At 36.7% G+C, this 27,669-nt stretch overlaps 2 protein-coding genes across 2 annotated transcripts in view; one reads left to right on the top strand and one right to left on the bottom strand.

Annotated features, from left to right (window-relative positions):
• The window catches only part of SPHKAP (SPHK1 interactor, AKAP domain containing), a 79,434-nt gene extending 79,186 nt beyond the window's left edge, over positions 1 to 248 (top strand). Inside the window, exon 12 of the mRNA XM_072867957.1 lies at positions 108 to 248. Coding sequence (XP_072724058.1) covers positions 108 to 248 — 141 coding nt within the window. The remainder of the gene's footprint in view (positions 1 to 107) is intronic.
• A 3,626-nt stretch (positions 249 to 3,874) lies between these two features.
• On the bottom strand, positions 3,875 to 26,467 carry DAW1 (dynein assembly factor with WD repeats 1). The gene is made up of 13 exons (XM_072867616.1): positions 26,331 to 26,467; positions 24,932 to 25,004; positions 22,087 to 22,231; positions 18,760 to 18,818; positions 17,977 to 18,099; positions 16,205 to 16,304; positions 13,499 to 13,606; positions 12,344 to 12,450; positions 8,947 to 9,049; positions 8,433 to 8,547; positions 7,285 to 7,361; positions 5,129 to 5,291; positions 3,875 to 4,464 (listed from the first exon to the last, which is right to left on the bottom strand). Exons 1-13 carry the CDS (start codon positions 26,368 to 26,370, stop codon positions 4,430 to 4,432), a joined length of 1,248 nt encoding a protein of 415 aa, XP_072723717.1. The 5' UTR covers positions 26,371 to 26,467; the 3' UTR covers positions 3,875 to 4,429.
• Between the last annotated feature and the right edge of the window lie 1,202 nt (positions 26,468 to 27,669).

Raw genomic sequence — 27,669 nt, 5'->3', positions numbered from 1 at the left:
ATTTACAAAGGATGGTCTTACAGCAGTTTGTGTGTATTCGTTTAACAAAACCTTAGCAAAATGTTAACCAAATCTTAAGCGTGTTTTGTTTTGGTTTTTTTATTTAGTTTTTAGATGTTGTGCAATTAGTTCAACGGAAGTCCTGGAAAGTGGGGGATATCTTTCATGCCGTGGTGCAGTACTGCAAGCTCAGTGAGGAAGGCAGAGAGACACCAAGCCTGTTTGATTGGCTTCTCGAATTGGGTTAAGAAAGTTCACCTGTTCAGCATTTTTGTTTTATTCCAGTTTAAATAAGCAGTGGTTTGTGTAACGCTCCGATTTCTGAACATCACTGAATAAAATGAGCAAAGATATACAAACTCTACAGCACACATCCGTTCCACAACTGAACAAGGAGCAAAGTGAAGCCAAGGTGTATTGTATCTTTCTGTGTCATGAGGGACTCTTGCTATACTGTGCTATAGGATGTACTGTACTAGGAAGGGATGGATTTTTAGCCTTCTGAATTAATGGACTACACGTTAAAGGCTTAATTATCTAATATGTTCCATTTTCATCAATTTGATTAAATCGATGGGCTAAAATGGGATAGTACACTAACATTCAGTTTTAAAACACCAATATTTGTACAGTTTAACTATTAGAGCCAGTGTGTTCCAGGATGCCTAGAGGCACCCATGTCCCTAGATAAATAATTTTTTTGTTTGTAAATCCCCATAGTCTGCTAAAGGGTAAAAACGTCTGAACACTTAAGAACTTTGCAGTTAGGCAACACAATAAAAAGCTGCTGAAAACACATTTTTAGTTTCTTTCCCTGTGATTGTTGCTCTTCCATAGCTGTTTCCCATTCCTGTCTTCTTCTCAAGGAAATAAAATCTAGACTCTGAGTTATTACCCTTAAAAAACTCATTCCTTTTCACTTGGAGGCAGTGCACTTCAGTATAGCTACACCTGGTATATCCCTGGACACAGCTCTGCAAGTCGGCAGCAGGTTTCTCGGCCCCAGCCCACCACAAACCTGCCGCGTGACCTTGGGCGAGTCATTTCACCTCTGTGCCTCAGTGTTCCTACCCGCTAAGAGGGAGTAATGATAGTACATTTGTTACCTAAAGTGCTTCTGTTTAAAGCACTATGTAACATGCTACATATCAGTTAAAAGCAGTGGAAAAAAATACTATTTTAATTTTAATCAAATCAATTGTTAATAAGGTGATGAAATGCATATCTGAAAAGAGTACCATCGCATTATTAAAATCTTAATTTTTGTAACTTACAAGAAAGCAAAATGATTATTAAAGTTTCAGCAGATATACTTGTTCATTTTGGATGTAAGTGTTTGGACTATATGTGATAGTTCACATTACTATAACATTTATATAACTGTTTGATAAGATATACTATGGTATCGTCTTGTTGAGATGATCTGTTAGTATCATGCACTTAATGATACATTCTCTTGACTCTGCCAAAGAGTTTGGTTTTGAATTTAAAGGCAAACATAACTTATCACATCACAGCTCTTCTGCCTTTTGTTTCTTTGAAAATATTTATCTTTCATCTCTCCCTATCCAAATAGCATAATAGAAAACCTGCCTGCTTTTCCCAATACAATATTTAAAAGATGTTTTATTTTCCATATAACAGTATATGCTTCTGTAATATTTCTTGAAAAAAAACCCTATCCTTTTGCACTGAATATTTTTGAAAACTTTGAAGTAGTTTTAAATAATTTATGAAAAAGAGCCATGTTCTCAATTTTATCTTTAAAACCATTCCTATACTTGCATGATTGCATCACTCATTTGTTACGAAATACAAATTGTTAGTGAATCAAAATCTAACGTGGAACATTAAACAATATGAGTAATTCTACATCTACTCTGCAGTACACACAAAACAGTGAAGGTCACTTTACTGTCAAGATAAAGGTCAATTTATTGCATACACTGAGCGTAACTGTGCAGTCACTGAGCCTGCTCCTAAGAATTGCTGAACATCTGTAACTCCCACCAACATGAGTGGCAACTCTGAATGCTCAGCAGTTCTGAGGCTGAAAGTTAATAAAAAGCACCAAGTATTGTAGACTAAAAGTGCTTTGTTTGAGTTAATGGGAAAGTGTATTTATTTTTAAACCAAATACAGTTAGTTGTCAGTATACAATTTTTTGCTGTGATAGAATAAATATTTACTTATCCTACAAAGCACAAATATCATGACAGAATTGTAAGTGTGATGCAGCTTCTCTGTACAGTAGTTCTTAATGTTGCAATTTATTCAGAAATAAATTTGTGTTATAATGTGTGTCCTCTTTGCCTTCCTAAAAAGTTCGTGAATGTGCTGTGGTTTTTCTGACCTATTAAATGCTACGTGCCTGCCATCCCCGTATCTTCTCAAAGCTCTGCTTCTGAACGAAAAATCTGACCCATGGCCCTAACCAAAACAGGGCAGAGAAAGCTCCAGGTCTTACCTCAGTACCAAAACTGTGGCTTTACTCAGGTTCCACAATTCGTTCAAGTGATACAAGGCTAATCACAACATTTTTAGTATCACAGTAAAATAAAGAGAAATTACATGTTCATTGCCCAGAATTAACCCCAGAATAACTCCTAACATACTAAATATCTATTAGTGCTCACTCTAGCTGCTTTCAGTACCTGCAAAAGTGGGGAGAGGGGTGGGAAGACAGAAGTTCAAGAGTTTCTTCTGCTTATTTAAGTTTGCACACATATTTACTGCCCTATTGCCTAGGTGTAAAGGTATTTCTACTGCTGAACAGAAAAGGAAACCAACATTTAGCTGAGTAAATCAGAACAGGACTTGTCCACCATTAAAAAAGGCTGAAAAAAATTAGTCAACTTTAATTACACATAAATGAGAACTTCATACTACATACAATTTTAGGTAAAAATCTGAGAGTAAATTATGTGCAGTTCAGCCTCTCTGTATACATGAGCATGATGCAGGTTGTTAATATCACGAGCGTGTGGAGAGGGTGGCTGTTCACTATCTTTCCCAATACAAAAGCTAGGACCCAGCAAATAAAACTCTTACGAGCCAGATTCAAAGCAAACAAAAGGAGGGGATGCTTTGTCAAATGAGGATGCAAAACTTGTACATAGGTTCAAGTGGTTCAAAAGTTCATTTGCTGCTGCACACTTCCTTTCTTCCTTTTTTCCTTCATTCACCACACATACTTTGTTCAATCCTACCCTCTTTGCCTCTTCTGCCAAGGCTGCTGGAAGAGACCAGTCAGCTCTGCTCCTTTGCTACTCCACTGCAAAGAGCAACTGCAGTTTCAGGTGCTCTGCTTGGAGGTGGAGAGCTCTGCACAGGCGAAACCTGTTGGCAGTTGCTGGCAAGAGGTAAGCCTGGGCAAGAGCTCATTGCACAGTGAATAACTTGCAGGAGTTCCTCATCCACTTCTCAGTTTATGTCATGATCCTTGGCTCCAAATCTTTGGTCAGTAGAGTTTCTTCATGCTGGCCATAACCTTTGGGCCAGGATTCAGAGTTGGAGTCACCACCCATATTATTTTTTTTACCTCAGGTGAAAATGGGAGAATGAGGGATGAGCAGAAAGGAGTGGAATGAATGGAAAGATGTGGGCAAGTATGAAAGGAGGCTGAGCGGGATTTTAACTACAGCATACATGCAATAGTTAATAGCAATGCAGTTCACAAATGGTTGCTGGTTTTATCCAGAAATACCAAGTGGGACATTGTATTACAATTAGCGAAACTGGCATTTTAACTCAATACTTTATTATACAACAAAAAAAGTAATACAAAAGTACTCAGAGCAAGTGCATAACACCACCCCTTTCACACCTGAGAGTATTATAAGGCTATATTTTTTTATTAAGAGGGTTACAAGTTAAAAATGACACACAAAGAAATGGGGCCATCCTACTGGATTCATTCACACTAATCATGATTTCTCTCAGGTGACTGAGATAACAGAGCCAGACTCTTCTTAGTGGTATCCAGTGAAAAGGCAACATGCACAAATTGAAATACAAGAAAACGTTCCATTTAAATATAAGGGGAAAAAACCACAACTTTTTTTACTGTGAGAGCGATCAAACACTAAGCAGGTTGCCCAGAGAAACTGTGCAGTCTCCGTCCTTGGAGATATTCAAAACCACATCAGTCCTGGGCAGCCTGCTTAGTTGACAGTGCTTTGGGCAGGGGTGTTGTACTAGACGACCTCCAGAGGTCCCTTGCAACTTCTACTATTCTGTAATTCTGTGATTCCATATCTACCAGACATCAGCAAAGTCAAAGCTATCAAAATCTAGGTAACTTTTCTACTTCAGCAAAGCTGAAGGCTAACAAAGAGGGTAAAAGAAAGCAGATCTGAAAGACTGAGTTTATTGGCTATGAAACTCACGAAGTAGGCATATACCAAACTGGATCTTTCCTCCTCTTCAGTCAGTGCCATATTCTACAGGTGTTATCCTTGCTCCCTAGTAATAAACACACATTGTGAAAGAATCATTTAGCTGTATCACACAATTTATCCCTTTTTGTTAATACCTACATCAACAATCTACCCAGAATGCTGAGGAGCCACAGAAATATTTTTCTGTCCATGACTAGCAAGAGACAGCAGAACCTACAGCAATATTTTTAGATGAGATCATCCTGCATCCCATATTTTGGTAGTTCAGTCAAAAGACTGAAGCAATCGCAAACACTCTGTTCACGTCTTTTCCCACTCCCATGACTTTTTTGTCTGAAATGAAGGAAACCTGAACAGAGTTCAGTGCCAAATACACAAAAGGTGTGCTCCCATTTAAAAAGCTTTGCCTTTTGCTCATGCAGATCTCCCTCACTGCAATGCATTGTGACAAAGTGGCTTAGTCACTGATCTGGTGCTAGTATATGCCCACAGGAGAGATGGTAGGGTATGCCTGTGCCTTTATACAAGTTTGTTCACGGCCATATTCACTTAAGCCTTAGTTTGAAAGTGAGTTTCTAGCTTTTCTTGACTACATTTTAAGTCACTGCTGCTACCTGCATTTGGGATATGGCCCCAGGAAACTTTTCAGACTCTCTATTTTTTTTACCATAACAAGATTTCAAATGTCTCTCTCAAAAAAAAAAAAAAAATTGGAATATATTAGTTACCTGTAATGATTATATCACCTTTGTAATTGAAAGCGCAGGAGAATATCTCATCAGTGTGACCCTCTAATATCTGAAGGCAGTGTCCAGTAGCAGCATCCCAGAGTCGAGCTGTTTTATCAGAGCTGGCTGTTAGTATACGATTGCCTTTAGGGTTGAAACATACCTTTAAAAAAATATAGAAAATAGTTATATTACTTAGTAAGTCAATATGCCTAGAAAAGGAAGCATATCTAGTGATTAAAAGATGAAAACAGAAACGAGCAACTCTTGCATTCAGCTTTTCAGCTAAAATTCAGGATAGTATTGCACTAGATTCACCCTGGCAAACTTTTGTGGCTGAAAACTTTGTGTATGTACAAAGGTCTACATACACTGACCTTACTATAGGTTCAAGACTTCAGAATATTATCCCCCAAAACCACAATTGCTCTACAACTGTAACAACTTTATTTAAATGTTATCATTATTCCAACATAAAATTTATACATATTTTATAGAGTTCCACATTAAATACCATATGTCTCTATAATATCCAAACTCCCACTGAAGGCAACTTATTTTGTAGTATGTCTTCATATTTGTTAAAGATTCATTGCCAAAATTGCATGCATTTCCAGATAATCAGATATATTTTATAGCACTAACTGGACAGTACTAGGTTTATTATATAATGCAAAATTGTTTAATTACTGAGGGCAAAATGCCTGTTCCCCAGAAATCCAATTTCCAAGTAATAATCTTCCCAAGTGATCACAGCTACAAAGAACATCTGCAGAAATAGATTGTCTTTTTGACATGCTCCCAGATGAGCAGATTCCCACTTCCAGCAAAGAAATCATGCCAGCACTAAGGACCCTGATGGAAGCTGTCCCTAACCCACCCACATGTCAGCATGTATTCAGACTGCATTCCTCAGTGCATCTACACTGAGTGTGAAATATTGCACTGAGAATATTAAGTGAAGAAAGACTGGCCCTTCTGAACTTAATATTCTCTTAGTGGAGTGATTATAATAGCCAAATCAATACAATGGATGCACGTGAGTATTGTTCACTAAGAACCATCCTAGTTTCAAAATATTAATATTTCAATTACAAAATACATCAAACAAAAGCAGCACAGACTTGGCATACTAGCCTGGAAAGTAGTGAAAACTACCCATTTGAAAGAATAATGAAAAGCTGCAAGCACTAAATAACGAAGTTTGAAAAATACGTACAATTTTGGAAGTAAATAAATGTATTTGGAACTGAAATTTGGCATTCAAAATTGAGTCAGACAAGACTTCCAGCAAAGTACATCAGCACACTCCTCATGACTAAGTGATTTTTGAAACAGGCTTTATACTTCCAAGTCCCTTATGCACTTTGAAAATTAGACTGTGCATGTATTTTGCCACAGAAATATGTTTTTTCTGCTCCGTTCCGTAAATCGGATGTGCAGAGAAATGAAAAAGAGTAAAGAGGAGCAGATCTGGTAGAAGCAAGCAATAAGGGTGATGGTAAAAGTCTCAGAGGCAATGGCCTTAAGATATCATAAAGAGACTAAAAAAACTTGGTTTTATCCTGTCAGAGAATCTGGGGACTCCAAGGGTGTAATAACACAAGTACAATTTAGGACAGGTCAGACAGAAGCTCCATTAACTATGATCATAGTGAGAGAACATTCAGACAGCATCACCCTCTCTTCTCCCCTGTTCTCTGCCAAGCGATTGCGGAGACCCAACCTATATACTGTTTCAGAAAAAGGAAAGAGGTAAGGAAAAACAATCATTTCAATGTTAAAAAAGCCAGGTATCCATCCCTGACAGGGATGAACTTCCTAAGTTTCTTGCTAACTGCCACAATTCTAAGGAATCAAATAGTAAATAACATGACAATATGGAGAGATGGGTCTTGGTGGACCCTATAGGAGTGGCACACCCAGTATTATCTTAGCTCAGAAGTGGGGAATTGGAAACAATCATTGCCTGATAGCTTTTAGTTGAAAGGAATGTTCTTTTAGTAAAGATAACTTCTTTGCCAGACCTCTCACTCTTAAATATTAATGATTTTACCACCACATTCTTTAACAGTATTCCTGTGCCATGGAATAAATGCTGGATTGGATGTCACATGTAATCAAATAAAAAAAGGTGCAAACCACAAACAACTTACCGTTGAAATTTCACCTCCATGCCCTTCTAGCTTTGCAATGCACTTTTTTGTTTCTGCATTATAGACTCTTGCTGATCCTGTTGCAGTAGATTAGGAGCCATTTGTGATTATTATGCTTAAGCATGCATTTCAATAAGAACATTTTAATAAGGTTGTAAGGGCCTCATCCTCAGGTTTGATTTCAAAAGAGATAGAAGACAATCTTAACACAGTTTCCCCCAAGGATAAAGTATGTCAATAATCTGATTGGAAAGGTTGACTTCTTAATGGTTTCTTCTGGAAAACTTCTAAAAAGTGAACACAAATGTCCACATAGAACATGGAGCACTGAAGTCTGTAGTTTCAGAATGCATGTACAATATATTCAGAAAGCTTTCATTGTATGTCAAATATTAATTCTATTTAATAAGATATTAGTTATATTTAATAAGCTATTGATTACATTTTAGGAAACTTTTTACATTGTCTTCTGTCTTAATTTAGCAACTACAGCAAATCAGATCTAAGTAGTGCGCCCCATCCAGTCTGGTATCCTGTTTCTGAAAGCGCAAATCAAAATACTTAAGTATGTAAAAATAATATGGTATTGTCATTATGCGCTATGATTTAACACTGCAGGTGAATATGAAAAACTATTTATTGTGATTCCTAAAAAAATAATAAGCATGCAAAAATGCTGCATACCAATAAGAAAACAAAATTTCTTCTTTCATTACCTCTTTATTGTGTATTCTCTTGCTGTGCATTTGGAAAGCTTAGTAGCAAATCCACCATTAAAATTCCAACTACTTTTTTAATTTAAGCCTAAATTTGAACCATCCAAATCAAACTTCACTCAAAAGCTACTTACCTAAACATTTAAAATGCATTTCCAGCCACAAGTGAAATATCTCCCTACAAGTTTGAAGTTAAAGGGGAAAGACGTATTGAGTTGATTAAGGTGTGAAAAATAAAATTTTCACTGAGGAAAACTTTTTAAGTTTAATGCCAAACTTTCTATAATGCAACAAACATTGCTTGATCTATAGTTTTGAGTCATGATACTCCTCTTTCATCAAGCTACATTCAAAGCAAAACCAAAGGAAAAGGACAAAGGTGTTTTGTGCTACCATTGCAATTCTTATAGCAGTCCCCGTCACTTCACTTACCATCAGCGGAGGCAGTTGCAATACGCTGGCCAGCATAATCAAAGCAGACATCCAATATTTCATCACTGTGACCTGTTAAAGTTGCTATATGTGTCCCAGTCATAGCATTCCACAGCTGCATAGATAAATAAGGGTAATTTTTTTGCTTATTTTGACTAATTTACTTGATAGATATCTAGTTGATCCATAAAGCAACATGTATAGGCCCTTTCTGATGTCTGACTGAAGGTATTAACATGAAACCTGGATATAAATCAATAAAGAGTCACTGTTTAGTCAGTTTAATGAAGTCCTATATATTTTTTATTTCAGTGTCTTGATTAAACGAGCCTTAAATATACATATAGTTATTTAACTGGACTTCACTGAAATGAATAAGCTTATAGGTTTTGCATTTAGTTGTAAAATCTTTAATGAATTACATGTAGTAGTTTAAAATAATGCTCTTCCATTTACAAAAGATACATTTTTATATATCAAGTGGCTGTATTCAGTACATACTCAACCTTCTTACCATGCATGTTTTGTCCATTGATCCAGTGACAATGAGAGAACAGTCCCAGTTGAACTGTGCACTACTGATCTCTCCTCGGTGACCTATTAAAGTGTGTAACATCCTATAAAAAACAGAATTTACATTTTTAGTGTGTATTTTGATACACGCATATAAATTATAGGTAAGTTTATAAAGTGGTATAGTTAAGGTGTCAAGTCTTCACCATTTTATCCATTAAAGCAATTAAATGGAGTCGTACAGCTCATTTAGCATTCTAGCGCTACATCAATTCAATGTTTTCTCTTTGAGACAAAGAGGCAGTAAGGAATAAAATGGAAAAGTCCTCCTTTCTCTTTCAAAAACACTTTACTGAGTATATTTCCAGTGAAATGTGATGACTTTCCAGTGCCAGGCACAGATTTCTTGTCTTCATCTACATACAAAGCACATACAGCAAGTTTTTCCACGTTACTCTCCCATTATCCTACTTTGGTGAACTGTAAACAGTACATCTTTAAAACTCCATATAATCTAAACCTTTTATAAACTCCACTGAAGATCAAATGGAACTTAATCAGGTACTTAATGTGAACACGTTCCCAAGTAACAAGCAAATGACGGCCAAACTGAAATATGATTTCTAATCCTCATTAATCCTAAACTTCTTGCTGCACAAGGACTGACAATACTAGTTCTATTGAATTCTTCAGCTGAATAGATAGGGTAAAATTAGCCATTATTGCTTCCTACAAATTAATGGCCTAAAAAGCAATGAACCCTAAAAAATATTATTTTTTATATATATATATGTGTGTGTGTGTGTGTGTGTGTGTGTCTGTGTGTATAAAAGGATTAGTAAATTAGGATATTATCACAATGCTAATGTAACGGTATCATTAATAGAAAACTGCTTTAACTAATGGATAAACTAACGATTAGAAAAACAACTAAATGAGTTTAAGTAACTGAAATATTTTTAGTCATCGCATAAGATATAGAAGGGTGGCTAAATTAATATATATGCTAAATGAACAGCAAAGCAAATCTCCTGAACAACTGAATTTTCTATTTGTTCATGGTAAGAAAAACTTGATTATACTCATGTCATTTTATAGAATTACTCCTTTTACTTTCTAACAATGTAAGGCCTGCACTGTTGTAATTGTGCAGACCTTTTTACACTAAAACCAAAAATCAACAAGCAGAAAACTTGTGGAAGTTTTACCAAGTTTTCCAACAAGTGGAAAACTTCTTAATTTTGTGAACATATTATTTGCCATCAAGACTGCTGTTATTGTAATACCTAATACCCAAAATACCTAATTGTGGAAAAAGTTTTAATTTAAAATTTAAAAGCTTTAATTTCCAAATTTTGAAAAGGCGGTCCAGACTTCAAGCTTCAATGTAAATATACGATCAATAAGAAGAATAAATAGCAACATGTGGAACATCTCACAGAAACCACAATATAGCAGATACACAATTAGAAAGAACCCAGAAAACAGGCTTGTGAAATGCCATAAAATTTTTCCATTTAAATTATTTAAAAAAACAAAACAAAACAAACCCAGCTTCAGTTATGATAATACTTCTTTAGCCTTCAGTTTCCAGTGAAATGTAATATATGGATGCTCTAATATTTGCACCATAATTGCAAGTAAGAAGAAGCTGTCTCTCTCTCTCAGCATCCTGGTGTCCAGCACTCCTGACCCCAGTTACAGGCTGTTGATTTGTCAAATGAAGCTGTGAAGACACCTTCAACTAAACTATAGCTGGCTGTATCTGCCATTGAGAAATTATTGATGAAATACAAACCTATATTACAAAAGCATGTTCCCCCCCCCCCTTTTTTTTTTTTAATTTTAACATCTTATGAAGAAAATCTTGAACCTTCTTGAGACTTCTTGTTCCTACATCAACTTCCCTCAGGACAATTCTGGATACCTCCCCAGAAAAAAAGTGAGGAACACAGACAACCATCAGAGTCAGCTAGCAAAATTAAAAGAAACTTCAAGTTCAAACTCAAATTTGGAAATACATGTTTCTCATGTATTTCATATGTTGAAAGATGGGCACACACAACCTCACCTACAAGATTTTTGCAAATCTACCTGAACCTGCATACAGAAGAGTATGATTTGCTCACAGTCTTTCTGACTGCAACTTTTCATTATTACTAAATGTATACATGCCCAACTGCCATCTAAAAGGCTGAATGCTGGCCCTGGCACAATTATATTGCCCACTAGCTAATTACCAGAGCTGCCAGTGTTTAAACGAGAATTTTCTTCTTCATATTCCACTTCCTCGTATTGACCCTGATGCGAAGTCCACATTCATTTCTTAGAAAAAAGGAATGCTACAGGAAAATCCCAAGACTTTGACTTCACTGTAGTCTCAGACAAGAAGCTGGAAGAAGAAGCTGTTTTCAAACAAAAATATTTGCAAGAACACCAAACTGAATAAAGTTGAATCCAAAGGTCCAATTTGCTGAATGAGTGCCTCCTAAGTATTTACATGCCAAACACTAAACTGCTGATGTTGAATAAGCTCAAAGCTTACAGGATCAAGCCTTAAATGACGTACTATGTGTACATTGTTTTTTAAATCACATGATTACTCTCATTTTGAAGCTATACATATTGTTTATTACCCCAAGATATCACTATACACACACTTTCCTTTTATATATAAATTTCAGAGATATTTCCCTTGCTCTCACAAAAAGAAAAAAAAGACATGACATCTGAAAACATAATAGAATGGAACTTTGTCAGTAATCAGGGAAATCATTTTATTGTTCTACTTATACTGAGTTTCCTGTTGAAAAAACAAGTGGATTTCTCAGGACAATACGACAAGTTCATATTTAGCTACTACAATACTATTTGTTGGTATCATAATCAAGATGTTTTGTTCTCTGCAGTCACAGGGCCAAATTTTCTCCTCTTTATAAATTTATACTGACATAAAGGAAAACAGACCCTCTGTGGTTTATAAACACAATGTGACCAGACTAATTTTCTATGACACAGCATATACTTTCTTTCTACTTAAACAGTCTGTTCCATCTAGAAATTCTAGACACCTTCCAAACCATGAGTTTCCATGCTGATAAAAGATTTTCCTGTTTGGAGAATTCATCAGCAAGAAACACAGGATCTGTCCGTTCTGTCTGCCTCCTCAATGCTAATAAGATGGAAATTTAGAACAAAAAACATATACAAAAGCATTTTGTGAGCAGCATTCCTTTTCAGAAGAACAAAAGGAACAGGAGTAACAAATGATAAGATGAAAGAACGCATACTCTAAATGAATCAAAAATACAAGGTCTGTAATTTGTAGCTCAGCATAGTCTCTTTCATTTGTCATTAAACCATGCAATGTAAAATGATATTTATTAGTACTTTAGTACCTGCCAGTGCCAACGTCCCACACTGCTACTGTATGGTCAAAGGAGCCAGTGATAATCCTATCTCCAGTGGTGTTGAAAGACAATGCAATGATTTCTGCTGAGTGCCCCTGAGAGAATTTTTAAAAAGGACTATGAGAAAGCAAATTATGACTTTTCCATTAATGTAGTTCAATATGTAGCTTTTTTTCAGCAGCATAATCCTTCTATAACCCTTCAATATATTCTTTACTGTCTTGTCCAATATATCATAATTTTGACAGAAAGATCTACTGGACTGTGGAATAGTCAATATCCCAACAACTGCAAAAAAACAGGCACATCACTTAAGCAGTAAGCAATTGTCCAGTGATGTCACCAGTGCATATTTTCCACATTTGATTTAAAAAGAGTCACATTGTTCACCAATACATATGGGAATCAGATGATTCATTTACAATAAACTACAGTACAGCTTGTCATTGCTGTTGGTGGAGAGGCTTGGAAAAATGAATGTAAACATACTTATAAGCAAAAGATTCACACATTCCACTGTTCTTTGCTCTGCTCAGGGCTCTGAGGAAGAGAAAGTCAAGGAGGAAGAAAATGCCTTCCCCGCTCTATAAGCCACATACACCAAAGGAAGCTTATGCACTACCTGTTATTTAGGAAATACATGAGAGAAGTGCATTGAAACAGCACAGGCCAGTCTGAACCTGTGGAATCCCAGCAAGCCACATAGAGCAAAGAGACATCACAATCTAGAGGTAATTGAACAGCTTTCCTCTGCTGATGTTTACAGAAAGAAGATCCACACAGATGAGTGTCTGACATTAATGTTCTCAGACTTACTTTATGTTAACGCAGAGAAAGCCATAATTTACGGTGTAGCAACATGTTTTAATGAGAAATGGGAGGCATTCTGAGCTATAGCAGTAATGTCACTGAAATGAGAAAATCTGTCTTTTGATAAATAGGCCTTCTTATAAAACACCATAGCTTTATCATTCCCTTCAAGATTTCTTGATCTCTTTTGTAACTGCAGTCACTGTGGGCCCACCTCGTAACAGAAACCCTGCAAGTTTTGAAACTGTTGTAATGGTTATACTGTTATTTATCTCAGTTAGAAAACTAAGAAAGCAAGGAACACCTTTAAAAACATAAGGAAGGCAAACGTACACTTAAAGTCACTATTTCTTCTCCTTTCTCTATATCCCATAATTTGGCAGTGGTATCCATGCTTCCAGTTGCCACTAATGTGCTCTGAAGATTAAATGATAAACATACCTGTAGCAAGAAATGTTGAATGGGAAAAGTGGGAAAGGAGAGTATTTATATACATTTTCTCAAAAACAATGAGTCAGGATTAATATTTTTAAACAAGACAAAAGTCTGACAATATTTTATGGCATACAGAAAAATTGCAGAGTTCTTCTAACAGTTCAGTAGAAGAGCAACAAATCCTTATCACATAGCTCTGGATGACTACCCAAATCAAATGGACTAATTGGCTGCTTTGCAATGGCAATGCATTAAAAAGACTTACTGGAAGATTTCCTGTATTGCTTTCTGAGCCTGGATTAAAATTAACTATTTAGGTGCTTCATTTAGTGTCACAGGGAGAAATTATTTAGTTCACAAAGTTTTCATCAAAATCAAGACTGAAGCAGTTTGTTAATTTATTAACAGCGCATACCTGGCAGAGAACTACATATGCAGTATCAGTAACTGTAATACAATAGATAAACTAATGCAATCTTAATAAACAGCTACAAATTTCTAAACTGCCTCCTATAACTCCAAGATGTTTTAATCACACACACACTTTCACACTCTTGCATGCACACTCATTCCCTCTCATGAGAGAGGTTACAAGGGCAGCCCCCTTTCCTAGGAGTATGTGTTCCCTACTTGCACCCATCTCCCCTAGGAGACACGAGTGCTCTAGCTTTTGTTGAACCTGTGCCACTTCCTACAATCTGCTGATCCACACGCCAGAGAGAAGGCATCCAAATTCACACATGCACATCTTACAGGGGGGACAAGGGGGCCTTTTTGTTGAATCCCTTACTGACAATCCACTAGCCGCATGCAGATTCCTCATGGTGTCTCCAAAAGGAAGGCTATGGTCTCTGGTATAGGCAGAGATTGTGATGCCCAGGGTGACTTCTGGAAGCACCAGAGCAGGTTTTGACAACTACTGCTTTCAGACTAATGTCTCCCCCACCCTGTTATAAATTGTGTTGATTCTTTTATGCTTCTTTTCAGGCTTTTCTACTTCTTTATTTCAAAATTCTCTTTGAGATTCCCCAGTTACTGTTCAATCTGACTAACAGTCCTCCCTAACAATATCATTTGGTAGGCTTCCTCTTTAACTTGATCAGTTTGGGGCAAAGACCCTCCAGACAGTTTTGTGTACCGACAAACACACTCTGTACACTCACACTTTTATCTTAACAGGTGTCATTATCTAGACCATTTGCCAAGGGCATCCCCACAACATCATATTTATTTATGAAAAAGCAAGAACAAAAGCTCAACAACTTCCTTAACTTATTTTGCACATTAAAAAATCATGTAGTCATCTTCCCATTCTCTGTAATTATTCAATATGATTGTTCTGCTAATAAAGGAGGTGTCATGTAAAAAGGAAAACAGTAGCTGAGGTTACTGGTGCATTTTCACTATGTCCATTTCTTTTTTTTTCTTTTTTTTTGATACTGAATAACTATGGACATGCCCTTGCCAGCAATGTATCATATGCAATAATGGCCTTCTTCAGAAACAGGTCTCATTCAGAGAAACACATAATTTTCTGCCTGCTATTATCTTCTATTAATTACTTGCTAGCACAACTCATAACATTTTGGGTCTAATCTAACCCCTACAGATGTCAGAAGAAATTGAGAGGCCTTGAAATATTTAGCTAACTGATTTGTGGAAGCAAAATCACTACAGCCTGTCTCAATAAGCAAATGTGTTCTCCATGGTAAGGGATAACTGTTTCAAAGTATCCAGAGCATCAAAAACCCACTAAAACCAACCTCACCTTCCACCAAGGTAAACCACCATTTTCTTACACTAGTTATAGGCCTCTCAATCTACAAATTAAATTCCAATTGTTTCCAGAAGCAGTTTCCAGAAATGCTTTATGTAATAATGATTGTATAGCAATTTTTGTTAAAAAATACATTCTGTATTGAAATTAAGAGTTTCAGTGGATTTGCCCTGATCTTTTAAATCAGAATGCTGTGCATCAAGATATTTGCTATTGCTAATAGGACTCCTAGTTCATTGGAAAGGAAACCAACCATTTTTAAGCTTAAACTGTTTTCAATTCATATATCTTTGACATTGCAGCATCCCACATATTCCCAGTTAACACACTTAAAATTTCAGAAACTCATTCTTCTATGGCTCCAGTTGGTCCTGTACGTGAAGTACAGATCTCAGCGTGAAAGACAGCAATACAAGCAATGCTGTTCTTGTGTATTTATTTCTGCAAATATGAGAGGCAATGCAAGATATCTAGAAAAAAAATGGGATATATAAACAAATCAAGGAATAAATACTTGCAATAAATTGAAAATTATGATTGTTATGGTATTTTTCAAAAATGTTTTAATATTTAGCAAACAAAGGAAATTGGAACAAACTAAAAATAAGTTACTTTTAAAACTGTATACAACATTTTATTCTATTTCTTAAGAACTGTCAGACTATCTTTTCTTGCAGTGCAGAAATGTTAACAATGTCTGAATGTGTGAACGGATGCAGCAGAATAGCTGCCCCTTCCAATGTCAGCTCACAGGGACTTGGAACGCACAGCCATCAATGATGGTGTGTGGAAGCATAAAGGAATAAGAAACGTCCATCAGTACTCACTATTTCTGCATTATGTCCTCTGAAAGTATGATAACATTTTCCTGTTTCTGTACTCCACAGTTTGCAGGTTTTATCAAAAGATCCAGTGGCAATCTTGTCACTAAATGGAAAAAATCCTGTCATTTTTATTTAGAAAAAAACTTCTGACTTCAAAGACATTAAACTCACAGAAACAATACCCAGTCATTGAAGCTTCCATGCATTTTGATGCATTCTGCCACACTACAAGATCCTGGAGCAGGATTTAACAAGCAGAAGTTACATTAAGGGAAAAAATTAGCAGACATAATTAGTTTCTGAAACAGCCACTGTGCCTATCTATTAGCACAGAAGTGTTCATAACTGATGACTAACCTACACTAGGGATGAGGTTATCTGCTGTACTTCCAGATGTATTTAAAAGTTATGTCATTTCATGAGATAACATCTGTTTGTTTATCAACAGTTATAAACTCTTTTTATAAAAAGTAGTTTATCCAAATTTCAGAGGTCAAACTCCACTCCCACTGAAGTCAGTGGAAGCACTGTGACAAACTGCAGTTAGAGCAAGACTGAAGTGAGGTACCCAAAAAATGTAGCAAGGGACACTGTATTGAAACCTAAAGATTAGCAAGAAAAAAAAAAGTTCTTTTTTTACCGTACTTTTAATTTAAAAGTAGCTCAAGGTTCTCATCAGATTTTTGCTTGCTATATATTGCTTTCCACTTCTATGTTACAGTCTAGTTATTGATATTTGCACAGATTTCTGTCATACATTAGTTTCCTCAAAGTATATAAAAGTTTCATTAATTGCTTTTTCAAAGTAAAAAATAATATCAGAATTTAAGGCATCGATATAGCGACTTCTAAGTTGGATAAAGGCTTTTCATTTAGAAGGAAATGATGATGCGTAAAATAGCATAAGAACAAGTCTTTAACATTTATTTCCTGATGTAACCATGTATTGCTTAACTGATAAATGGGACATCTGACAGTCAAAGTAGTAATGTGATTCAATATAAAAATAGGAATTAATTTCTCTTATTTTGCAGAGAAGTAAATTATTTTACTTACACACGACAGCTTCCTCAGGAAGCAAATGACAATGAAACTTCAGTAGCTAACATGTAATTCCCTTCACCTAACAGGTGGCAATTCTAACCTAGGGCAAACAGTTATTGCAGAAAACAAAACATGCACAGATTCATATTTGACATTCGTATAGCGGCACCCTGTGGATTTTATAAAAATTACGCAACAGCTCTGACACTTCTCAATCACGTCCTAAATAATAATAAATGTGTAATACCAAATGGAGAAATCCACTTTTGTTACGATAGAAATGTTCTTTCTCTTTAACTGAAGCCAAACGGGCTGTCATAAGTACTTATATCTCACATCATGTACAATCACATAGAGGCAGTAAAGAATGATTAACTTTCAGAACACAATCTGATCATGTAGATATTATTGAAATAAATCTGTGTTTCAATATATTAAACTGACTCATATATGTGTTTTTCAAGACACTGAATACATAATGAAATTTATGCTTTGCATTTCTAAATTCCATTTTAAAAAATTATAGCAGAAAACATGCTTGAATGTATCTCTTATACAAACTATATACAGTGTCATCCCATGGTGATTAGCTATAATTGAACTTTACAAATTCAGAATTTGAACTCTTTCAATTTGAGATAGTCTATTTTATGTTAGTTTGAGTAACAGTTCTGTATTTGCAAAATAACATGATAAGCAATTTTGATGTATCTCAGAGAAAATATATTTACCCATAGGGATTATTGAAAGCTATTGCATAGACAACGTTTCCATGTCCCTCCAGCGTACGTAGCTCTTCTCCTGATGCAGTATCCCATACTTTGCAGGTTCTGTCATAGCTTCCAGTGATAAAGCTAAAACAAAGAAATTCATTTCCGAGTACGGTAAATATCTTACTGGTCCTGGTGCATAGTCAAATGAGTTATTTCCATGGATTTCAGTTAGCACTGTCTCAGACCCTAAAGATCTTCTTTCTTTCAAAAATATAAATTAATGACCATAGAGGTTCCTTTTCTTTTTTAAAAAAATATTACTCAAAAAGAACTTGTTTCTAATCTTTAATGTATTTCAACTAAAAAGCAAGTTGCTGCTTTCAAGACATGAAGGAAAAAATGATTAGGCGTATGCCCACAGTGAAATCAATTAACATGAAATTCCACTACAGTAAAAGTCCCAAATGAATTTATGTCAAAGACTCATTTAGCTTTTAGTAATATTCACTTTATTGCCATAAAGGTGCTTCTCTCTGAAATATGGTAATTGTCAACAAACTATCACCTTGGAAGAAAAAAATTACATAAACTGTATCTCACGGGCTACTTTTTTGCATCTCCCATTGGTTCTCCCACAGAGGCCTGAAATCCAATCCCCAGTCATGCTTGAAGCTGCTTATAAGCAGCTCAGCTGAATTCTTTTTCCAGCAAGGTAAGTGCACTGAAATTCCCTTACAATTCAATTTACAAATACAAGACTTCAATTAGTGATTATGTATTTTGACTTTGAAAACAACTTACCGGGAACCAGATTTGTTAAATGCTACGTTAGTCAGTGGCAATATATGGGCTCTAAGTACCTGAAATAGAAGTGGGGGAGGGAGAAGAAAACAACATTTGATGCAATTAAAAAAAAAAAAAAAATTGCTCAAAATACTCAATAGGTTAATATTTTCTCCTCCTATCAGATAAGCTGTTACAGCCCTAATACATTAATCCCTAACTAAAAAATCCCCCATGCCTCAGCAGGTTATCACTGCACCTATTATATAGTATTGATTTCAAATTTATATTTTTCTTGAATGAACTGTCTTTTCCCACACGTTTGCTTTTTCTCCACCTTCTCTGAGACCAGCAAAGTAACCCTAGACCAGAGCTGAAAGAGCAAAACCAAATGAGCGGGGATACCAGGCCTGGTGAGATTACTGATTAAATAAATCCCAACTAATATTAAGCCTTATATAGTGGATCAAGAGATCCAGCTGAACCGAATATTTTGCATCTTTTAGGTTATGAGATACTTTCAGCTAGTATATGATTTTGTTTTAAAAAAACAGGAAGAACAGAAATAAGCTACATCTATGTCCTGTGAGGTCATGACAAAAAAGGCATGCAGAACCATAACAAAGATACTTATCAAGACAAAATTCAAAGAGGGAATTTCAAATTTGATGTCTGCCTGTATTGTCTACGTTATGAAGGTCACTGTTTTTCTAACATTGCTTCTAAGGTCCTTTAATCAGACAGTATATATGTTTAATGTAAATTACCTCATACCCATAATAATACACATTAAGGTTTATTAAACATAGGTGAAAATGGTTTCAGATACTGCCAATGAAAGTCAGCGTGCCATGATACTTTGAAAATTACAAAAAAAAATATAATCTAGTTTGTGTTTGAATAAGGTGGCTACTGTATAACAGGGTTTGCATTTGAACAACTATCACCTATTAGAAGCTGGCTTCTGCTCGAGTCTAAAACATAATAAAATCATAACCTGGGAAATCACAGCAATTGCTGTCAGTGAAGTAAAGGGATGTTAAAAATACAGCAGTGGTCCACTAGGTCTTCTCTTTAGCATAAGAATGAAGAAGAAATGATTTATGAACAATGCCATTTAATCACTGACATATTACCAGAGCTTCAATTCTGTGTTCTTATCTCTAGCTTTCTCAGCTGCCTGTCTCCAAAAGGAAAATGAAAGGAGGTCAGAGATCTTCTACTCAGAAGAGTAGGAACTGATCAAAATGGAAGAGAAATAACAATGGTCAAGTGAAGGACTGAGAAAGAGAGAGAAACAGAAAAGGTATTTTATGTTAGAGAAACAGCAATTTCTGTTCTCTAGAGAAAGTAAGACAAGTTATACTTTCAGCTGCAGCAGTGGGAATGGGCAAGCAAGACATGGAAATGACAAAAATATTTTGCTTTTTTTAAAACAGCCACAGTATACAAATATCTGTGTATGAGAATGGATAATTACGGAAATTTGATCCATGACATCTTTAGGGCTACATGCAGGCAGCTCTGAACAATAAACACCTTTAACAACTATGAAAAAAAGGGAGGAAAATGACATGGGTTTATGTTCAATTTCAGATCACTGGACAAATTCTGTTCTTCCCAGTGCTTCAGTGTCTTCATCCACAGAACTCTAAGCCAGCAAGAATTGCTTGTGCAAATGATACAATAATCAACCCCTAAAGCAAAATTAAAAAAATGTACCTCGGTTCTGCAAAATCTGCTACAGCAGTGCCTACAATAAAAATCTGCAAATCACTACAGTATACCATTGCTATGTAATAGTTTAAAACCTGAGAAATTGTTACAAAAGCTTGTTTCTCTGCAGGGTGCCTAACACGACACCATCACCACAATTACTGGAAATAACAAAAAGATGGGTTTATACACTCATTTAAGATTATGCTCCAGTGCAACAGGAAAAAATATTCATTTCCAAACAATGCAAACACATGGAACATCATTTTGAAAGAAAAAAGATTCTCATTCCCACCCACCTCTTGTATTTTATTAGTATCTCAGAAGTACCTGATACTCATTTACAAGTATTAAATGGAACTGAAATATAAAACAAATTCTTTTCACACACTTCTAACTACTCTTGAGTGAAGGAAATAAGCCAGCACTGACTGGATTTGCCTGCTTCTAGTATTCCCAAATACAGAAGCTCAAATGTGGCACTATATCCAACCAAGAAGAAAAGAAGAAATACATTATTTACACTGAAATTTAGACAAGCATTTGATGATTTGTCAGTCTCTGCGATAAACAAAAAATTTTAAAAGCTTGTGAAAAGCAAGGCATTATCTCAGGTGAGAGCATACCTTAAAACAGAACAGAAACTTTTAAAATTTATGATGTCTTATTACATAGCTCTGTTTTCAAGGTTAAATACACAGATCTTTGCAGAATTCACCCAGATGCGTACTGTTGGTCAAAAGAACCCAGGTTATATCTAGCAACATGTAAGGGGGGTTTTTTAGCCAAACAAACCAACACAAAACTTCTCCCTTTTCTCTCTAAATTTAAGGTACCAATAACATAGCACTGACCAGCAATTTTTAACAGCTACACATTGCCATCTGCTGACACAATAAAGATACAACACTTAATTATTCCAGATTGCAACATGCAATTTCTGGAAGCAATTTTATTTTTATTTCCACAATTAAATACAATTAAACCTATTATCTTCTGATAGACTGAATCCTGGATTTGAAGTCCTGAAAGGTCTCTCTAATAATTGTTCTTAAAAATCTTACTCATTTAAAATAAATTTACAAGGTGCTGTCTGCAAGCTGAAGATCAAACTGTCAATTATCAAACTTAACAGTAATGGCAGAAAGTAACAACAACCAATATTTTATGTAGCAGAATACCTAAAATAAACACAATTTTCACAAAATGAAGAACAAGTAGACAAGGGTATGAAAATATTTTGGGCCTTTCCCAGCGGCTAATTTACTTGGGGTCTATTTACAAGTTTTGTTTAAACATAACTATGGGTGTTGCTGTTCTACAGAGTCTTATTTTACAAATAAGATAATAATTTATCTCCATCCAAGACACACCCTTGTACATAAGCATGTGTAAACAGTGTCTAGGAATAGTTATACCTCCCAGCCTTTTGGGGGAATTCCTGGCAGACATAACCAGACCAGACTCAGTCACTCTAAACAGTGTAGAGGTGATTGAAAAGAGCCAAGAAATTGGTCATAAAGTCTAAATTTTGCTCTTGGGCACAATATGCAGCAGTAGAAACATACTCACAACATCACAACTAAAACCCCCCAAAATCCCCCAAATTATTTTAAAGATGTCTCTGACCTTAAAAAGATGGAACTTGTGATCCTCTTTTTCCCCTAGCTTCTCTTGCAATCTTTGTACTAAATGTATGACGTGTTCCTTGCATGAAGCTGTGATGAGAGGTTCTCCTTTTCGAATTTCTTCTACTAAGGCTATGGCATCTGTGCTATTTATGAGAAAAAAAACAACAGCCACCACCAAAAACACAAACCCACCAGATTTCATCCTCTGGCAATAACTATGATTATAAAAGCAATAATATTATTTACTTGCAGAGAAACTGAAGTAAGCAATTCAATGATATGCGCTTATCTCATTCTGTAATGGCTCAAAGAAACATGGATAAATCTTTCTTGGTTTCTATACTTCCTTCCCTCTCTTACTAAAGTTGTTCAGTAAGATTTAATTTTAAAAAATTTTAGCTTGGCAAGAAATTTACCTTTTCAAAGGGTTTCCACAGAGGGTCAAACGTGGGAGATGTGTATCCAAAACTTATAGTTTAGGAATAAATATCTAAATTAAAGTGGAATTTCATAAATTCCCAATGAATTGCCCATGAAGTAGCAGCAAAATAAACTATATATGGAAAGTGTTAAAATTATCTCTGTCTGTGGCTTCACAAATCTATGCCTGTTCCTATAACTCTTAGTTATGGTAATAACTACCAAAATGTGGTCCACAGTCTGATTCCTGGCCATCCATGAGAAAATGGGGGTTAACAATACCTGGAAGTCAAAGCACCAACATACACTTAAAACTGATCCTAGCAAGAAAACCTAGCATTTCTGTTAGTTTGTAAATTATTGCAGTCTAAAGGGGATTTTCTATATCAGTCCTCTAAATGGGAGCCACTAACATCCCCATAAATTAGTATCCTCTCAGTGTTTATACTCCTGTTAAGTAATACCAGAAAACTTACTTCTTTCATAAAGTGACTCATTAGGTTTTATGCAGAGTACTGAGCTGGATGTTTCCAGGTAGACAAAAAGAAATAATTTATAAATTTGGATTTTTCATCTTGCATGTGCAGCCTACATTGTTTACTAACTTTGGCCCACATGCAAGGACTCTTCCATATCAATGTTGATATTAAGACAATCACATTACTTCATGCCCTTTTGCCTAATAAACTCCATGGATTTGGGCAGCTTTATTTAATGGTGGCATTTTTTTCCTCTTTCCTGAAGCTATTCCTACCGGCTGAGTAGAGTATGTAGGCTAGCTACTATGACCAAAACCATATTAAGGTTCTCAGCTTTCTTTTCTTTTTCTTTTGGGTGCCGAGAGGAAGACATTAGCTGGAAGAAAGCAGAAGATATAGTTTGCGAGCTGCATAAATCCCAATAATCTTTCCATGGTGTTTGATACCAGCCAAAATGTTCTGTCAAAAAATCCACAAGATATGACAAGCAAATTTGAGAAGTGTTCCATACTTTTTATGTATACAAATAACTGACAAGAGGAAATGAAGTAGAGGGAACCAGACTTTTCTCAGTACTGCCCACTGAGAGGACAAGCATAAAGGAGCACAAATGAAAAAAAATTCCATCTGAACACAAAAATACACTTTTTTGCTGTGAGGGTGATCAAACACCAGAAAAGGTTTCACAGAGAGTCTGTGGACTCTCCATCTGGGAGATATTCAGAACCCAACTACACATGGTCCTGGTCACCCTGCTCTAGCTGACCCTACTTTAGATGGTCTCAAGATGTTCCTTCCAACCTAAATGATTCTCTGATTCTGTGACATACCATTATATTCTGTCACTGAATGCACAAAATAGCCAGTCAAATAACCTTTCAAGCACTGGTGCATAAATTATACGTAGCAGTATTAAAGCTAATTCAGCATAGTAACTTGTCAAGTCAACATTCTCATTACAACAAATTCATCCTGTTCCTCACGAGGAAGACATAAGAGAGTTTCAGGCTAGGGCCTTCCAACTGTCTGAAAACCAGAGCCAGATGTGACTGAGGATTGTCCTCCACATAGCAAGTCTCACTTGCTTCCTCACGAAGTGACCTCTGCCTTCCATCTTACCTAATGATATCCTATCAAACTTAAATCTAAACTTGACTTTGAAATACATTTTATTTTTTGTTCTTCAGTTAGGCCAATCCCTGATTTTTAGATGTATCAAGCTCCTGCAATTTCTTTCATCATCCGTAGGAGACTAGAAAATCAGATTATGCACTCTTACTTGTTCTTTCAAAAGACCCAACTGCAATTAGTTTTGCAACAAAAGAAACCAGAAAACTTCCATTACTTGCAACAGAAGCAGATACTTAGTTTCTCCACACAAACATATGGGAGGGACACAAACATGGAAGGGAATCACCTAGTTGCCTGTCTTGCACCACCTTACCTATGGTGGTTATGAGGAAGAATTAATTAACAGGAGAGATCCAAACTGATGTCTAGTTGTTATTTTCAGTGATTTCAACAGAGGTCATTTAAACCAATGTAACTGGGGGCTGAGTTAGACACAGTTTTTGAAAACATTCTGAAGACCAGAAATACTATTACAGGACCTAAGAACTAACTGTCATTCATTACAACATTAAGCACTGTTCATTTCTGCTAGCTTTGTACAGGCATCTTGATAATCATAACTGATAATCATAAGCACAAAGAGGCTTCACCTCTGAACAGAAAAGCATGATGGTAATAATCAGCTGGAATGCAAGATTCTGTGTTTAAAATAGTAGGAGAATGATTTCACTATGTTATTTTATTTTTTGTGTGTGTATTTTAGTGAACAAAGGCATAGCTGACCACAACTATGTTTAAAACAATCAAATAGAGTTGTATCTGAGCATGCTATAAAACAGCAGAGAGTGCTGTTATCTGAAATAATATACTTACTCAGGTCTAAGATTGAGTAGATCTATAGATCTGGTCTTTGTCTCACCACCTTGTACATATTCCAGAATAATTCCTTTAAAAAAAAATGTGATAAAAAGGTCTTAATTAGATGTCAGGGAATTTATAACACGCCCTGTAGACTGCAATGCTTCCACTTCTATTGCTCCACTGACTTCAGCAGACCTACTTCCAGTTCTTGAAACTACAAGGAGGTTGGCTGTTCTTGCTGAGAGTTAGCAGGGTGCTGAACAACTCTGATGTTTTTCTATAATAAAAGATATTAAACATTATTATTTATGAGCCATTTTCTATTCTGGAAATGAACAAGCTCTTTTTTTGCCAACAACTTTTTGTATGATTTCATCAGCTCTATTTTCAAAGAAGCTGTCCTGAAGATACATGCTGTAGTTTGGTGTTCCAAGAAGCCTGGAAAACATGTTTTACAAAACCTTTTATATGTATTTCAGTGTTTGCAAAGGCCTGTATGCAGTAATGTATAGAAAATCGTAACACACTTTCAATTTCTAGGTATGCTCTGGCACCTCTGCACCTTCTACTGAGATGAAATATTAAAATGTTTAACCGCATTGCTTCCTGTTTTGAAACAGTTGTTAAAGAGTTCTGCTCCTTGGTTTTCTGTGGGAAAGGATAATTTAGATGATTTTAATGTCATTTTGCATTTTACCAAGTCTGTAAGAAAAATATTTAATTTGAAAGAAAGATCTGTTATTACAATACACTTCCTGAGCTGGCCATCTCCATCTTGTTTCACTTGTGAAAATTCATTAAGTCTCCTGACTGAGTTCATAATGATAAAGACCACTAAAGACCAATAAATGATAAAGACCACTTAGCAGAATAGCTTTTCAAAGCACAGTTCTGCTCAGAAAAGTCACAAAACAAAGAAAGGAAAAATAAGAAATGGGGCAACCTTTTGCTAAACAGGCCTTTTGATAACACATATACATTTTTTGGTGCCAACAACTGCCAATTTTGACTTTTTAAACTCCTTACTGCAATGCGAATCAGACTGCCTTGATTTCAGAATGGTAAGTCATTACAGCTCCAATGAGCTGCTTCCAGCTGGAAGTCTCCCAACCAACGCCAGTGCCAAAATACCCACACCTGAAGTCAATCCAGCTGCAGCTACGCAATCCACCAGCTTACTCCTGCCCTAGCCCATGACAGAGGTGAGGAAAACCTCCATTACAGGAGACCCCGCCACACACCCCGCGCCTCCCTGACAGAGGAGCCCACCGCACGCCCAACGGCAATCCCCACGCACGGCCCCGGCCCCGGCCCCGGCCCCGGCCCCGGCCCCGGCCCCGGCCCCGCCGTGCCGGCACAGCCCCTGACGGGGCAGGGACCCGGCCCGGCCTCCCCGCGCCCCGCTCCGCACCCGGCGGGTAGTAGCGCAGCAGCAGCCGCCTCAGCCTCATCCTCCGCCGCCGGCCCCGGGCTTCGGCCCGCTACCATGGCAACGCCCAAACAGCGCCTGCGCGCATGCGTCCCCCTCAGGCGGGAAGGGCCGCTAGGCGCTGCGGGTTGCCGGTGTGGCAGCCTCCAGTGACGGCTGAACGGCTGGCGCGCCCTCAGGCCGAGGCGGCTGTGTCAAACACGGCAGTGCCTCTTCAGCCCCTCGGCCCGGCTTTTGCCATCCACACAGCTGGAGCGGCAGGGAGGCCCGGTGTGGAGAGCTGACTGCCGGCCCACGTGGCTGCGCAGCCAGGGCCGGACGAGGACCCGGCTGCGCAGCCGAGGCCTCCCCTGAGGGAGCAGGACACCGTGAGCTTATGTGGCAGCAGGGCACTATTTTATTTCCTACTCTCAATTCTTTTCTATGAATTCATAATGTTCAGGGCTTTTTGCTGTTATTTTATTTCAGCAGAACTATCCATTATAACTGCAAGATGGTACCAGAGTAGTAATAGCCAGCCAGAAGCCCATCACTATTTATAGAAACTTAGGTTTGCTTTCTCCCAGATGCATGGATTTATGGTTATCCCCGTTGAATTTTATCTACCTTTTATTGTCATTTCACTTAGTAGTGCAAGGCTTTTCTACAGTTTTCACAGTCAGCTCGACTACCCTGAATGCCATCAGCTAGAACTGCTCGCAGTGTAATTCATACGGCAGTGCAAGGGCTTTAATTTATGCCATAGAAAGGAAAGTATCAGATCTTCAAAGGCTAGAGTGCACTAAAAATGATAAAATTCAGAGTGCTAAAGAGCCACAAGTAACGGCATAACAAATATATGAAAGCTATTTGAAAAGCAAATAGTCAATTACTAAGGAAAGCAGGTAAAAATTTTAAAAAAACAAACTAATAAGCTTAACTTTTAAAGAGAAACTCGGGACAGATACATGAGTATGAAAATACTGTTTCATCAAAGACAGAAGAAAAAATATATTTGAAAAGAGATAACCAACATGGAATCATTAAAAGATAATGTATTAATAGAACTAAAAATTTGAGTCAAGCTTTATGCAGAAATGACTATAGAGCATCATAGGGGGGAGCAGTGAACACATTTTCATTTAGCAAATCTCCTCATAGCCCACATTGTTGACAACGGGTCAACAGAAGACAGTCTCAGTCAGTGTTTAACAATACGTGACTTTTCCAAAAACACCCATATGGCTCCCTACAGCTTCACTTTGAAGACAGTCCTTTGGTTTTTGAAAGACAGGAAGTAAAATACAATGACCAATTCCAGATTTACTTTGGGACATGACTG

The sequence above is a fragment of the Ciconia boyciana genome, chromosome 7, assembly GCF_034638445.1.
Source record: "Ciconia boyciana chromosome 7, ASM3463844v1, whole genome shotgun sequence".
In the NCBI taxonomy this organism is placed as follows: Eukaryota; Metazoa; Chordata; class Aves; order Ciconiiformes; family Ciconiidae; genus Ciconia; species Ciconia boyciana.
Note: the sequence above shows the minus strand (reverse complement) of the source record. Positions and strands in the feature narration are given on the sequence as shown.

What these genes read in the sequence shown, in the direction of transcription:
- DAW1 (XM_072867616.1), bottom strand. Translation starts at nt 26,370, where the DNA reads ATGAGGCTGAGGCGGCTGCTGCTGCGCTACTACCCGCCGG. An exon ending in TGGGACGTTGGCACTGGCAG is followed by an intron (nt 9,050 to 12,343) that starts GTACTAAAGTAC and finishes TGTTTTTTATAG; the next exon opens with GATGTTACACACTTTAATAG. An exon ending in ATGGAGGTGAAATTTCAACG is followed by an intron (nt 5,292 to 7,284) that starts GTAAGTTGTTTG and finishes ATTTTTTTAAAG; the next exon opens with GTATGTTTCAACCCTAAAGG.